At 55.3% G+C, this 13,455-nt stretch overlaps 1 protein-coding gene across 6 annotated transcripts; it reads left to right on the top strand.

Moving 5' to 3' along the window:
• The first annotated feature begins 1,247 nt into the window (after positions 1–1,247).
• YJU2B (YJU2 splicing factor homolog B) lies at positions 1,248–13,310 on the top strand. 6 transcript variants are annotated; one of them, XM_047700642.1, is made up of 11 exons: positions 1,329–1,754; positions 3,523–3,578; positions 3,665–3,868; positions 5,104–5,157; positions 6,361–6,443; positions 7,774–7,829; positions 9,161–9,221; positions 10,005–10,147; positions 10,230–10,402; positions 12,370–12,508; positions 12,642–13,310. In XM_047700642.1, the coding sequence occupies exons 3-11, from the start codon at positions 3,866–3,868 to the stop codon at positions 13,106–13,108; spliced, it is 1,179 nt and encodes a 392-aa protein (XP_047556598.1). In that variant the 5' UTR covers positions 1,329–1,754; positions 3,523–3,578; positions 3,665–3,865; the 3' UTR covers positions 13,109–13,310. The 6 variants fall into 6 exon arrangements, with proteins under 6 accessions (XP_047556620.1, XP_047556615.1, XP_047556598.1 ...); XM_047700664.1 differs by lacking the exons at positions 1,329–1,754; positions 3,523–3,578 and adding an exon at positions 1,248–1,322 and having other exon boundaries at positions 3,824–3,868; XM_047700659.1 differs by lacking the exons at positions 1,329–1,754; positions 3,523–3,578 and adding an exon at positions 1,288–1,322.
• The last annotated feature ends 145 nt before the right edge of the window (positions 13,311–13,455 follow it).

The following is a 13,455-nucleotide window of genomic DNA, read 5'->3' as shown; positions in this document are numbered from 1 at the left end:
GAAAATCCTCCACCCCTCACTAGCTGTGTGGCTTTGGGCTAGTTACCTAACTGTTCTGGGCCTGTCCCCTCATCTGTAAAATATGAAAGATAGAGTATCCATTTTCTAGGAGCAGCATTACCCGAGATGATAGCTGTAAGTGAGTGGTGAGTGTGATGACAGATGCCTGGAGCGTTACGAGCACTTAATAGGCTGCACCATGATCACATAAGAGCTGGCTTGTGTGGGCTTTACAACAGGGCCTAGCAGCGAACAATATAGTAGCAGTGGTAGTAGTGTTGTCAGCATTTCTCACACTGCCTTGATAAATTGCCATTTAAAGTGTCTGCCTCATCAGAGGAAAGAATGTGTCATTGGCTCTCTGAATCTCATACACTAGGCACCTAGTAAACGGCTTGCTGAATGACCAAATGAAGAAACATTCTGTTGGGCCCTACTGGGTATGAAAGTAAACTCAAAAGCCACTCCTCTGTGCAGAAGGCGCCTCCAGGATGGTCTGAAGACTCAAAGGCAAGGGCCGACCCACTTCCTCTGCAAAGCGCCAGAGAGCAAATTTTTGAGGCATTGTGGGTCACACGCTCTCTATTGCAACTATTCAACTCTGCTCTTGTAATGGGAAAGCAGGCGTGGACAAGTGGATAAATGAATGGGCAGGGCTGTCTTCCAGTAGTATTTTATTTATGGGCACTAAAATGTGAACTTCGTAGTATTTTCACAAATCACAAAAGGTAATTCTTTTGATTTTTTTTTTCCCACAACCATTTAAAAATGGAAAAATAAGGGCATCTGGGTGGCTCAGTCAGTTAAGCGTGGGGGACTATTGATTTCAGCTTAGGTACCCATCTCAGGGTGGTGAGATCGAGCACCGCTTTGGGCTCTGTGCGCAGCGCAGAATCTGCTTGTCCTTCTCCCTTCCCCCGATTTGTGTTCCCTCTCTCTCAAATATAAAATGGAAAAATAATTCTTGGATCTCTAGCCGTCCAAGAGCAGGGAGCAGGTATGATTTGGCCCGCGGGCCGCAAGCCACCCAACGTCGAGCTACCGCTCGCCTACCCCGACTGCGCTCCGGGGAAACCGAGGCTCGCATTGGGCCAGGCAGAGTGGGCGGGGCCTGAGAAGCATCGTGACGCCCCACAGTTGGAAAGGGAAAGCCCGGATTGGTCCACTCCTTTTGGCATTCAGCCAGTCAAATCAGAGCGGCGGTGAGGCTTAGCCCCGCCTCGCGCCAGCGTCCGCGTTACGCGGGGAGTGCGCCACGCCCCCTTGCGCGCCCGGCACTCACTTCCGGGCGCTGGCACGGCGTGACGTCAGGAGGAGGGCAGGTAAGTATGCGCGGGCGGAGGGGCGGTCGGGCCCGGGGAAGGTCCGGGGTCTGGTCGTTGCTTCCCGCGACCTCGGAGCCGTCCGATGGGGGACGAGCGCCCTGGGGGCCATGGGGCTCTGCGGGTGTGGGCCCATCTCCGGAGCCCCATGTCCGCGGGCCATGTCCCAGCCGCGAGCCCCTATTGAAATCCCCGGGCCCCGGCCGCGACCTCAGTCCCAGCCCCGGGCCGTATTATGCCTGAAGGGCCCTTAGGTTTTCTTATCTGAAAAACGGGGCCAGTGAGCCCCTATCTCACTGGGTTATGGTGAAGATTTTGATGCTTGTAGAACGGTTTGGCATGAGAAATAGTCGAATGTACCAACATTTAACTCCGCATCTGACGCTGGACTAAGTACTTCAACTCACTGAGTTTTGACAGCAACCTTATCAGGTCGACTCTTTTGTAAGCCCTCTGTATAGATGAGAGAACTGAGGCTCAGAGAGGAATGCTTTAACAAAAGTCAAAATGCTAGCAAGCAGAGTCCAGATCCAAGCCCAAGCACTGTGCCCTAAGCCAGTGGGGTTATGATTACTACTGACACCAAGGACTAGAAATTTCTATACATTCATCCTGTAGCCCCACCTGTGCCAGTCACTGGGGTGGTAAAAACCCCTGTAAGAGCCCCAGCTCCTAAAAATGGGGTACCCTGCAAACACTTCCCAGTGTCTCACTTCGTCGAACCTCAGAAAGTCCTGTCACCATCATAGACTCTTTACAGATGAGGAAGTATAAGTTCAGAGACCCTCAGACACTGGCTGAAGTCACCCAGTTAGGAAGGAGTGGAGCTGGGATGCAGGCCCAGGGAACTGTACCCCAAAGCCTGAGTGGGCACTTTTCTGTTTGGTTGACAAAAGCATTTTTAGGTTGGAAATGACCTTGGGAAAATCTGGTCCAGGGACGCACTTCACAGATGGAGGATCTGTGGTGAAGAGATGTTCAGGGTCATGGTGGAACAGTTTACATCTGGAACTTTGCACCCCAACTTCGCCTCTGAGCCTGGGCAAGTTACTTAAGCCCCCATGTCCTCGTTCGTCAACTGCAGATAATAGTGACCTAATACAGATGAAACAAGGCAGTGATGTCAGACTGGATAGAGCGCCTGGCATGCAGTAACTGGTAGAGGGTGCACAGCTAAGTGGCAGAAACAATTAGATACTTCCTGACTCTAGCACAGGGAGCCAAATAACTATACCCACAGGCCAAAACCAGGCCACGGCCTGATTTTGTACAGCCTGACAGCTAAGCATGGTTTTGACTTCATAAGTAGTTGGGAAAAATCAAAAGGAAGTATAATATTTTGTGACAGGTGACAACCGTGTGAAATTCAAAATTCGGTGTTCATAAATAGAGTTTTGATGAAATGCAGCCAACACCCATTTACATATTGTCTACAGCCGCTTTCCAGCTATGACGGCAGAGTTGAGTCATTGGGACAGAGGCAGTTGGGTCCGCAGAGCCAGAAATATTTACTGTCTGGTCCTTGATAGAGAAAATTTGCCAATCTGCATTCTAGAATACGCTTCAGTCCCTCATAGCATCTCTCTTTGGTGTCAAGTAGAACTTTGTTTTATTTTACCTAAAAGTCTCTCCTGCAAATATACAGGAGGAGGGTGGTCACCCACCCCCAGCGCAAGGAACCTTCCATCTGTCATGTGTCACCTGCACTAATACTTAGGAAACTTCAACCGTGAGTGGTTCGCGCTGTCAGCATTTAGCAGGGGCTAGGCACTGTCCCAGGTGCTGGATATACACACAGTGCAACCTGGCAGAGGAGACAGACTGCATAGACAGGGCCACGTGATAGGAACCCCAGGGGAGAAGTGGCTTTAGATCAGGTAGTCAGATGAGGCCTCCGCCAGAGATGATATTTGAGCTGAGATCTGTGACAGAGAACAGACAGCCTGTGAAAGAGCATTCAAGCCCGTTGGCCTGCACCTGCTGAGCCTTCGAAGGCAGCCAGGGAGCCAGTGGACTGCAACAGAGGGAGGGAGAGGGGTAAGAGGCATGCTTGGAGAGCCAGGCAGGGGCTCCAAAGGGTATGGGAAGGGTTTGGACTTGATTCTCAAACCGATGGTGATCACTGGAGGGGTTTAAGCAGAAGAACAATATTTCAGATTTAGATTTTAAGATCTCTTTCTGGTCCCTGTGGGCAAAACAGATTGTGGCAGTCAAGGGCAGAGCCAGGAGACCAGGGAAGAAGCAGCTGCGGTTCAGGTAAGCCACGATGGGGGCTGCAGAAGGTGTCAGGTGTGAAATCTATGTTGGATGGAGAGTGAAGAGGACACTGTCTTTCTAAACAGACAAACACCGCTCTCTGGAGGACCGTCTAAGCCGCTGCTGCCACACACAGCCCACGGCATCTTCGGCAGGAAGACTTGGCCCCTCCACCAGGCTCCCTGGGAGGGCAGCGCTGGGCAGGGGGCTGACCCTGCACAATCCGTGTCTCGTTGTCTTTTCAGATCAGCCGTGCTGAGGGTGAGGACCGGTAGGCAGTTGCCAAGATGGTGAGTGGACAGCCTTGTGCTTGTTGAGTTTCACTTCTGGTCTTTGTCAGGCCCCCAAAGTAGCCTTTCCCTCCCCCTCCCCAAGCTATAAGGTGGTATTTCCAAACTCCAGATCATGATCTTTTTGGTACAGTGGTTCTCAAACTTTGCCATGCACTGAAATCATCCAGGAAGCTTTTTTGTCTTTTCTTTTCTTTTGTTTTTTGTTTTTTGGTTTTTAAGGAGGTGGAATTCGTGAGCTATTGTAGAGTGTATGATTTAGTGGCATTTAGTATTTGATTATCTAGTTCCAGAGCATTTCCATGTCCCCCAAAAAGGAAATCCTGTCCTCATGAGCAGTCACTCCCCAGATCCCCTCCCCCAGCCCCTGGCAGCCACCAACCCACTTCCTGCCTACATGGACTCGTCTGTTTGGGACAGTCCATGTAAGTGGAATCATACAATATGTGGCCTTTCACGTGTGGCTTCTTTCACTGAACATAGTGTTTTTGAGTTCTTCCACATTGTAGCAAGAATCAGAACTTCATTCCGTGTTACCGCTGAGTAATGTTCCCCCTCTGGAACAGCCGTATTCTGTGTATCCGTTCATCCACCGATGAACGTTTGACTTGTTTCCACCATTTGGCTGTTGTGATTAGTGCTGCCGTGAGCATGTGTGCACAAGGATTTGTCCAAACACCTGTTTTGCAGGATGCTTTTTTAAAAGCCCCCTGTCCGAGCGTCACACCTCAAAGCAGCCCCTGTCAGGAGAACTTTTGGGGCTGGGGGCCAGGAATCAGTATTTTAGAAACTCCTCAAGGGGATATAATTTTCAGCCCAGTTTGAGACCTACTCCTTTGGTGGGTGACGAGGTCAGTTTATGGGGCGGCTGCCAGCATTGAGAAAGCAAGACCCTCGCAGCGGGGGTAAGCGTTCTTTCACAAAACCTGCCCTGGGCTTCACTGGGTTATGTGCGTGTGCACAGTGGCAGTGTTAAATGCGTCTGGCTGTCAGTCATGGTCCCCAAAACACTGAGCACCCTTGCTTTAGGAGAGTCTGATTCTTGTGGAATTTTCCACGGTGACAGCAGTGGTTCGCTAGTCCCCAAGTCACAGTCTCTGTGGAGACCCTCAGAGCCCAGGGCTTCTCTAGGATGTCCCTCTGTCTCCCTCATCCAGACCCCGCCTCTTGAGGCTGTGTGACAAGGTCTTCTCCAGATCACCCTCTCTGAGTCCCGTCTCTCTTCTGCTTCCCAGGGTGAAAGGAAAGGTGTAAACAAGTACTACCCTCCGGATTTCAATCCTGAAAAGGTAAGGGCGGGTTCCCTTCCCCTTGTCCACACGAGCAAAGAGACTCCATAGAGCAGGGGGTGCATGGCCCGTCATCCGCTCCTGGAGTCAGAGCCACGGCTGCAGAGTGTGGGTGGCCTCTGAGGACTCGCTGCTGTGCACGTGTCACCCGGGCTCAGGGCAGCCTTCGTTCCCAGTGGTAAATGTGGCTGTGACATCAGTGACCTTTTATGCTGGACCCACCCAGCTTGGTGTGTTTCCAGCGAAGGTCGGGAGGTCTGATGCCCTTTGTCAGATCCCCTTGCTCTCCCAGCTCCAGCTCCTCTGGCTTCCTCTTTGTTCCCTCAGCTGTTCCCTCTGCTTGGAATCTCTTCTGTCCACAGGCTCCCTCCCTTCCTTCAGGTCTCTCCCCACATAGGGCCTCCCTGACCACCATCTCCTTTTCTGTGCATCACCTAGTACTTTATTTCTCTTTGTGGCCCTTATAGCTCCCTGATGTGCTATCCATTCATTTGGATATTGTCCGTCTCCCCCTTCTAGAACGTCTGCCTGAGGGCAGAGATGTTTATCCGTCTCGTTCACAGCTGTGGTCCCACATTGTAGGCACTCTGTAAGGGCCTGGGAACGAATTGTCCCAGCTACGTGATCCGGGGCACATAACTGGCCTCACTGTGCCAGTTTCCCTATATGTCAAAAGGAGGAAATAGAAAAATAGCCCAATGTCATGGGATCCCTGGCTCGGTTGGTAGAGCTGTGACTCTTGATCTCAGAGTTGTGAGTTTGAGCCCCATATTGGGCGTAGAGATGACTTAAAAATAAAATCTTAAAGTAACCTTTTTAAAAACAAATAAACCAACAAAAAACCCAAGATGAGGCATTTGAAGTGGCCAGTAAGCGCTGACCAGTGCTGTCCCCTCACCTCATTGACTCTGCAGCACCAGAGGCCAGTACAGTCACCGCCCCGGTCGACAGTTGAGGGAAACAGGTTGGCAGGCAAAAGGCAATGTCACTCCCCAGGGTTACACAGGTCTTTCATCTCCTAAACGGGAAGAGCAAAGATTCAATCTCCTGTATTCCTGATCCAGCCCTGCTTGCTCCCCCAAGCCTTCAGTGCCCCCACGGTTTGCCCTTAGCACCCGCCGCAGGACATGAGCAGGCAGCCTCTCTCGGCCTGGGAGAGCCTGCGTGGCTGTGCTAACCCTCCCCCTTGTCCTCTCCGCGCAGCATGGCTCCCTCAACCGATACCACAACAGCCACCCGCTGCGGGAGCGGGCTCGGAAGCTGTCACAAGGCATCCTCATCATCAGGTAAGGCCTCGGCCCCACCTGGGGACCCCTGCTCTTTGTACCACCCGGCATCAGGCTCTAGGAGAATTCGGTGCTTTTGATTTTGCCCCGTGTCACGGGGTCTCAATTCCAGGAAGCAGGAAGTTGGCCTGTCAGTCCGCTGTTGCCACATCATCAAATGATAAGCAGGTATCATATGTTGCTCGCGGTTCTGCAGCTCAGCTGGCTGCCTCTGCTGGCCTTCCCTGGCCTTGGCTGACGCGGGCTGGGCTTTCTCACCTGTTCGGGGGTCACCTGCCTGCGGACTGGCTGGGCCAGCACGACTAGGCTTTGCCCCACATGTGTCTCCTCCTCCAGTCGGCTGGCCTGGGCTGGTTCACATGGCAGCGCCCAGGTTCCAGAAGGGAGCGAGCACAGGTATACAAGGACTCTTGAGGCCAAGCCCCAGAGCGGGCACACTGTCCCTTCTGTCTCATCGATTGCCCAAAGCCAGTCATGTTGTGGGGGTGGGGACCGTTCATCCCACCTCTTAACAGGAAGCATTGTAGAGTCACATCGCAAAGGGTACGGGTAGGGGAAGGATAAATAATCCCAGCCATGGCCGCATTGAGCCAGGACAGTGGCCCTTCTCTCAGGGCTCTCCTTTGGTCTGTGGCCCACGCCCCGGTGGGTCAGCGGCGACAGGAAACAGAAGCCAGCCTGTGTTGCCTTAGAAGGATGAGCCTTTCTCTGCGTCATGGACACTGACCTCAGTCTCTGTGGTGCACCTTGGGCCTGAGCAGAGGATCCAGCGACAGTCATGAGAGGCAGGAATGTCAACAGAAAAAGAATCAAGATCCAAGTGCCATCATGGCCTGGGGAGGCACCAAGATGAAGGTGACCTCGAAACACCCCTCCCCACACCTCCAGCCCCAGAGCCCGCCCCGCTCGGCCGCCTCAGGCTTCTTGAGTTCGCCTCGTCATTCATCACTTCATGGTATTTTGAAGCACGAGTTCTGTCACTCCTGCACATGGACGGCCAGATCATGTTTTGCAGACAGACCACAGAAAAATCCAGGGACCATATAGCAACTCTGCTCAACTCTGGTTGGGCCACCACCCCCCTCCAGTTGGGGTCACTCACGGGGCAAGGCGTGAAGACAGGGCCTCAGCGGCGGGGACTCACCCGGACGGGCTGAGCCAGCGGGAGAGCAGAATGATGGGACCGGCCTGCCTCGAGGGATGCCCTCCGCTCTCTGTCCTCCTCATGCACGTGCCCTCTGCCTCGTGGCTGCGGCGGGAGGCACAGGCACGCACACTCAGGCAGGGCCCAAGCGGACAGGTGCTGATGAGCCGTTTTCTACTCGCATAGGTTTGAGATGCCCTTTAACATCTGGTGTGACGGCTGCAAGAACCACATCGGCATGGGTGAGCCCCGCCTGCTCCCACTCCTCACCCCGCCCCCAACCGTCCCGCCTCACAGGCGGCGAGCCCCTTCCCTGCCTGGCCCGTCCACACCGGGGGCCCCGATCAGGAATATGAGAGGAGAGAGGCATCCCAGTGACCAGCGGGTTGTGGGCACCTCGCTGCAGAGCAGTGAGGAGGCCCGGCTCTCCCACTTCCTAGCTGGGGGACCCTCAGCAGGTGACTTAGTCTCTGTGGGCCTCAGTTTACCCAGCCATAAATTCAGGTGGTATGCGCACCCCATGTATGTGGCATACAAAGTATATAGCACACAGCACACACGAGGCCTCATGAACTCACACTGCCACTGCCCTAGCTCTTACCTTTAAGGTCTGGACCCTGTCCATGCCACAGATGGACGGGCAGACAGACAGGCACGGCTCCATGGTCCCAGGGGCGGCTCTGAGACCACGGGGCGGTAACTTGACCCGCCTGGCTTCCGTTCCCAGTTCTGTGACACAGGGACCCTCAGCTGCCTGGCCCAGGGCAGCAGCTTGCTTTGTAAGCAAGCGTGGTGGTGGCTCTTGGCACGAGGGTCCAGCCCCTCTCCCAGGGGCCACAGAAGAGAAGAAGGAGGGGCTGGGCCACCCCACTGCTGAGGAGGATGTGTGACACCCCCCTCTTGCCAGTAGGTCCCCCGATCAGACCCAGCCCAGGGACATCTGCAGTGAAGGCCACCAGTGCTCAGGGGACAGAAACAGGATGTAGCCTGATGCCAGAGGCAGGTCACCCTCAGGGCCGTGAACCGAAGCCGCCGCCAGGAAGGGAGAACTCAGGCCACACCACCCGCCAGCCTAAGCTCTGTTTTTGTAGTTGAAGCTGTTTTCACCGCATGAGCAAGATCAGGAGTATATGTCATCTAATTAGGGAAAAAACAAAAAAACACAGACATTAATAATAAAAGCCAACACTTCTTGAGCACTTGCCATGTCCCAGGCCCTGTGCTAAGTGATCCATGTGTACTGTTAGCTCCTGGGGTTCTCATAACATCACTGCACCGTGGACGTTATAGTCTTCCTTGTTGAACAGATGGGGAAACTGAGGCCCAGAGGGCCAAAGTAGCCGGCCTAAGGTTGCCTGGCTGGAATGTGGTGGAGTTGGGATTTGAACCCGGGCCCTCCTGCTACCACCCACCCTCCTCTGCGGCTTGAGCACCTGTCCTGGAGCCTGGACATGGCTCTTTCCCACCTGAATTTTAAGGTCCTCCAGAGCTGTGTCTGGGGGAGTTCCACCCCTTTCTGCCCCCCCACCCAGGGAAAAGATGCTGAGCCTTCATTCTCTCCCTCTCCTCCCAGGGGTTCGCTACAATGCCGAAAAGAAGAAGGTTGGCAATTACTACACAACCCCGATCTACAGGTACAGGCAGCCCAGCAGGTGTCTCCAAGGGACGCATCAGATAGCTGTAGGGCGAGGGGGCTCCAGAGGAATCTGAGTCAGAGGGCGGCCATTCCGTGATGGCCATTCCCTGCAGTCGTTTCCTGGACACTGTCCCGGTCTGTCAGTCAGGGCATATCCCTCTGCCTAGAACTCTCCATGGTTCCCACCTTCCTCAGAGTAAAAGCCTGAGCCCTCCCCATGGCCCACAAGGCCTTGCGCTCTCTCCCCGATCCCCTCCCTACCCTCATCTTGTCCCACTCTCCCCCTTGAGGTCCCTCACGCACCCCAGGAAGGCCCCCACCTGGATGCCTTCAGCCTGGAACGCTCTTCCCCAGTCATCTACAAGGCTCCCTCCTCTTGGGTTTCTGCCCCAACACTGCCTCTCAGGCCTTTTCCAGAGCAGCGCTCACCACCGGACAGTGGTTGCTCATGCATTTGCTGCCTATGTGGCCTCTGCTGGAAGGTCAGTCCCTCCAAGAGCAGGCTGGCGTCCCTCACTGCTGTGTCCCCAGCAGCTGCCACTCAGCGTGCCACAGAGCAGCCTAACTCGGGAGGGTGTGTTGGATACATGAGTGAAAAGTGAGCAGACGCCAAACAGCCCGTCAGTCTGTCTGACCCGCAGCTCTAACCCCAGATGCAGAGCTTGGTGGGTAGGTGCTCAGTGAACACTTGTCACGTGACACGTGACAGAAGAAAGCAGGCAGGGGTGACGGGTGACCTGGGGCCACTGCAGTGTCCTGACTTCCGCCCTCTGCCCACCAGGTTCCGGATGAAATGCCACCTCTGCGTCAACTACATCGAGATGCAGACAGACCCCGCCAACTGCGACTACGTGATTGTGAGCGGCGCCCAGCGCAAGGAGGAGCGCTGGGACATGGCGGACAACGAGCAGGTGCTGACGACAGGTGAGCGCGGGGGGCGGGCCCCGAGGCCAGCCCGGAGCCTGAGCAGGAGCCTCAAGGCCCTGCTGCCTTCTGGCCGCTGCAGAACACGAGAAGAAGCAGAAGCTGGAGACAGATGCCATGTTCCGCCTGGAGCACGGCGAGGCAGACCGGAGCACACTCAAGAAAGCCCTCCCCACCCTGAGCCACATCCAGGAGGCCCAGAGCGCCTGGAAGGATGACTTCGCACTCAACAGCATGCTGCGGAAGAGATTCCGGGTGAGCAGGGGCGGGGGGGACCCTGAGGGGCGGGTCGGGGGCACTGATGCTGGAAGGGAGAGAACGCAGGGGCAGCCTTTGCTCCACTACGTCTTAGCTATAGGTGGGTCATTTAGCCCCCTGAGCCTCAGTTTCCCCATCTGACCACATCCCCACCTCCCGGCACCCATGAGGAGCCCTGGCTTACCAGGCGCACACCTACGGCTCAGCTCATAACACATATTTCATGGGTCCACTCAGCTATCCCCACACAAAGTCCGTAGATCGTCAGCCCACCCCTGCATAATTACCAGAGTCCTCTCTTCAGTGTCTGGTGGTTAAAAAAAAAAATTTTTTTTAAGAGAAAGTCACCTACAATGAAATGTAATCATGCATATTTCAGTACACAAATGCTTGGCCAAGACCCCTGTCCTGACATGGCGAGTCGCTGAGGGTGCAGGGGCAAACGACCAGGACACAGTCCTGCCTCCAGGACACCCCAGGGCCCTGTTGTCAGTGACCACAGTGACTTCTGAAGTTGTACGAAAGATACTGGCTGGAGCCCCATCACAGGAAGTCGGGCCCAGGGTCCGAGGGCACCATGAATGGATTTTTCACCCTCTCGGGCATCCGGCAGGGCACTGGAGAATCCTGCAGGATGCGAGAACCTTCCCTCTTCCCTCCCTCTATGGGCTGCCTTGTGCCCCCCAGGCAGGCAGGAGCTCCCCCAATAACCTCCATGGGGCTCCAGCTGTCACCATCCTCCAGCTCTTGTTCCTTCCTGCTCCCTTTCCTTATCATTCTGTGGTCATTATTAGAAGTAAAACTGCTAGTTTTCTTACTAATTATTTGTTACTGAAAACATGTGCTTCCTGCCAGGCCTGTGCCCTGAGCTATGTGTCCCCTGCCTTTGGGGCATCTCCCCATGAGGTGTCTAAGGACCCTCAGACATAACACCCTAACAAGCCCCCATCTGTCCCTGAGCCACCCACCCACATCTTCCCTTTCTCAGCAATAGAGGCATCTCTGTCCTTCTAGGGATTCAGGCCCTGAAACCTGGAGTCGACCTTGACTCCCCCTCAGCTCTGTCTCCTGTTGGCAAATTTTTCAGGGTCTGACCACTCCCACAGCCCCATCATCTCCCGCGTGGACCAGCACAGTCTCTCTGCCCTGGTCTCTAGGCTCCTGACCACCACCCCCACCCCCACCAACACACACGCAGTATTTGTTCCCCACATGGCCACCAGGAGGCACCTGTGAATACTCCTCTCTCTGCTTAGAACTCTCCAGGGTTCCCACTTAAAATAGAAGCCGAAGTCCTCCCCATAGCCCATAGCCTGATTGATCTCATTTCCCCTCCCCACTATCCCACCTTCCCCTCGCTCACTTTGTTCCGACCACACTGGCCTCCTCACTGTTCTTCCAAGCACACTTCAGCTTCTGGGCCTTGGCACAGGCTGTTCCCCCTACCTTGGAACACTTTTCCCCCAGATATGCATATGACTCCTTCATTCATATGTTTTTTTCTCACATGTGACCTTCTCGGGGAGACCTTGCCTGACCCTTCCCTCTCTCCTGCACCACATTTACAGTTGAACCCCTCGCTCCCTACCCCCTTCCCAGTGTTCTTTTTATCCTCGCCACCTTGTGTCTGTCACCCACTAGAATGTCAGCCCCCTGAGGACAAGGGTTTGTGTCTGCTCACGGCTGCACTCACTAGAGAGTGCCTAGAACAATGCCTGGTACAAGCTGGCCATTCTGTAAATTTTCATGGAATGAATGAGCAGAGGACTGAACAGTACGTGTGTTAATGACGCTCGCAGCTCATGCTTGTTGGGTGACTTCTGTGTCCCGGGCCCTGTGGGAGGCCCTTTCCTCAAACGAGCTTGAAGCGCAGGAAGCTGAGTAGAGGAACACAGCCCACGTCAGCGGGCAAGGAAGAGGCAGGTCTTTGACACCTTTCCCGCACCCTGTCCCCCACCACACAGGAAAAGAAAAAAGCCATGCAGGAGGAAGAAGAGAGGGACCAGGCGCTGCAGGCTAAGGCGAGCCTGGCCATTCCACTGGTGCCCGAGACAGAGGACGACCGCAGGCTGGCTGCCCTGCTCAAGTTCCACACCCTGGACTGTGCGTGGGGAGCCAGCGGGCCTGGGGGACTGGGCGGGCAGAGATGGGGGTCCTCAGCCACAAGTGGGCCGTGGCAGGCCAGGGCAGAGGGCAGCTTTGGACCTCCTTCCCTCTCTTCCCTCCCAACCCCCAGCCTACGAGGACAAGCAGAAACTCAAGCGGACAGAGATCATCAGCCGCTCCTGGTTCCCCTCCACCCCAGGACCCGCCATCAGCAGCAGCAAAGCTGGCAGTGTCCTGAAGAAGCTGGCCCAGAACCGCAGATCAGCACCAGCCTGCTCCCCCATCACTGTAGAGGACCTGGGCATCGTGCGGCGGCGGTCCCGGGAGGTCTCAGAGAGCCCCCAGCACACAACGGAGACCCCCAAGTCTGGGGAGCCATGGGTGCCAGAGGGGAACACCCAGGATGGGCCCACACCCCCCCGAGACTGCTCTCCAGAGACGGCCGAGACCCCCAAGAGCAGGGGGCCTCGGGAGCAGGAGGGGAAATGTCAGGACAGGCCCCAGTCCCCACCAGGCTCCTCTCAGGAGGACATGCCACACCTGTGCACCCTCAGCTCCTCTCTTGTGGCTGATTACTCCGATTCAGAGAGCGAGTGAGCGACCCGCTCCAGAGGCTACGACTCGCCCAGGAGGCCCGTGGGACTGCAGCCCTGCGTGTCCACCAGCCCCCGGAGTGCTCCGATACTGCCCCTCCCCAGACCTTGCCTTCCTACAGCGGTGGAGTTATTTATTTGGTGCTGGAGAGGGTGCTTGTGCCTTGTGGGACATCATCCCAACATTAAAGACCTGCTTCTTTGTCCCTGCCTCAGGTTCCTAGCCAGGCCCAGGGGCTGTCCACCACCCCCAGCCAACTGAACTTTGGGGACTCTCACCAGCCAGTGTGATGCTGCCGCCACAACTGTGGCCTCAGCCATGACCCCCACCTGGCGTGACTCAAGGTAGTG

This window comes from Lutra lutra, chromosome 1 (assembly GCF_902655055.1).
Source record: "Lutra lutra chromosome 1, mLutLut1.2, whole genome shotgun sequence".
Taxonomy (NCBI): Eukaryota; Metazoa; Chordata; class Mammalia; order Carnivora; family Mustelidae; genus Lutra; species Lutra lutra.
This window is presented reverse-complemented; position numbering and strand designations above follow the sequence as displayed.

Bases quoted from the DNA above. Each gene is read 5' to 3' on its own strand.
- YJU2B (XM_047700664.1), top strand. The intron at 5,158-6,360 runs GTAAGGGCGGGT...CTCTCCGCGCAG, and splicing joins CGGATTTCAATCCTGAAAAG to CATGGCTCCCTCAACCGATA. The intron at 6,444-7,773 runs GTAAGGCCTCGG...CTACTCGCATAG, and splicing joins CAAGGCATCCTCATCATCAG to GTTTGAGATGCCCTTTAACA.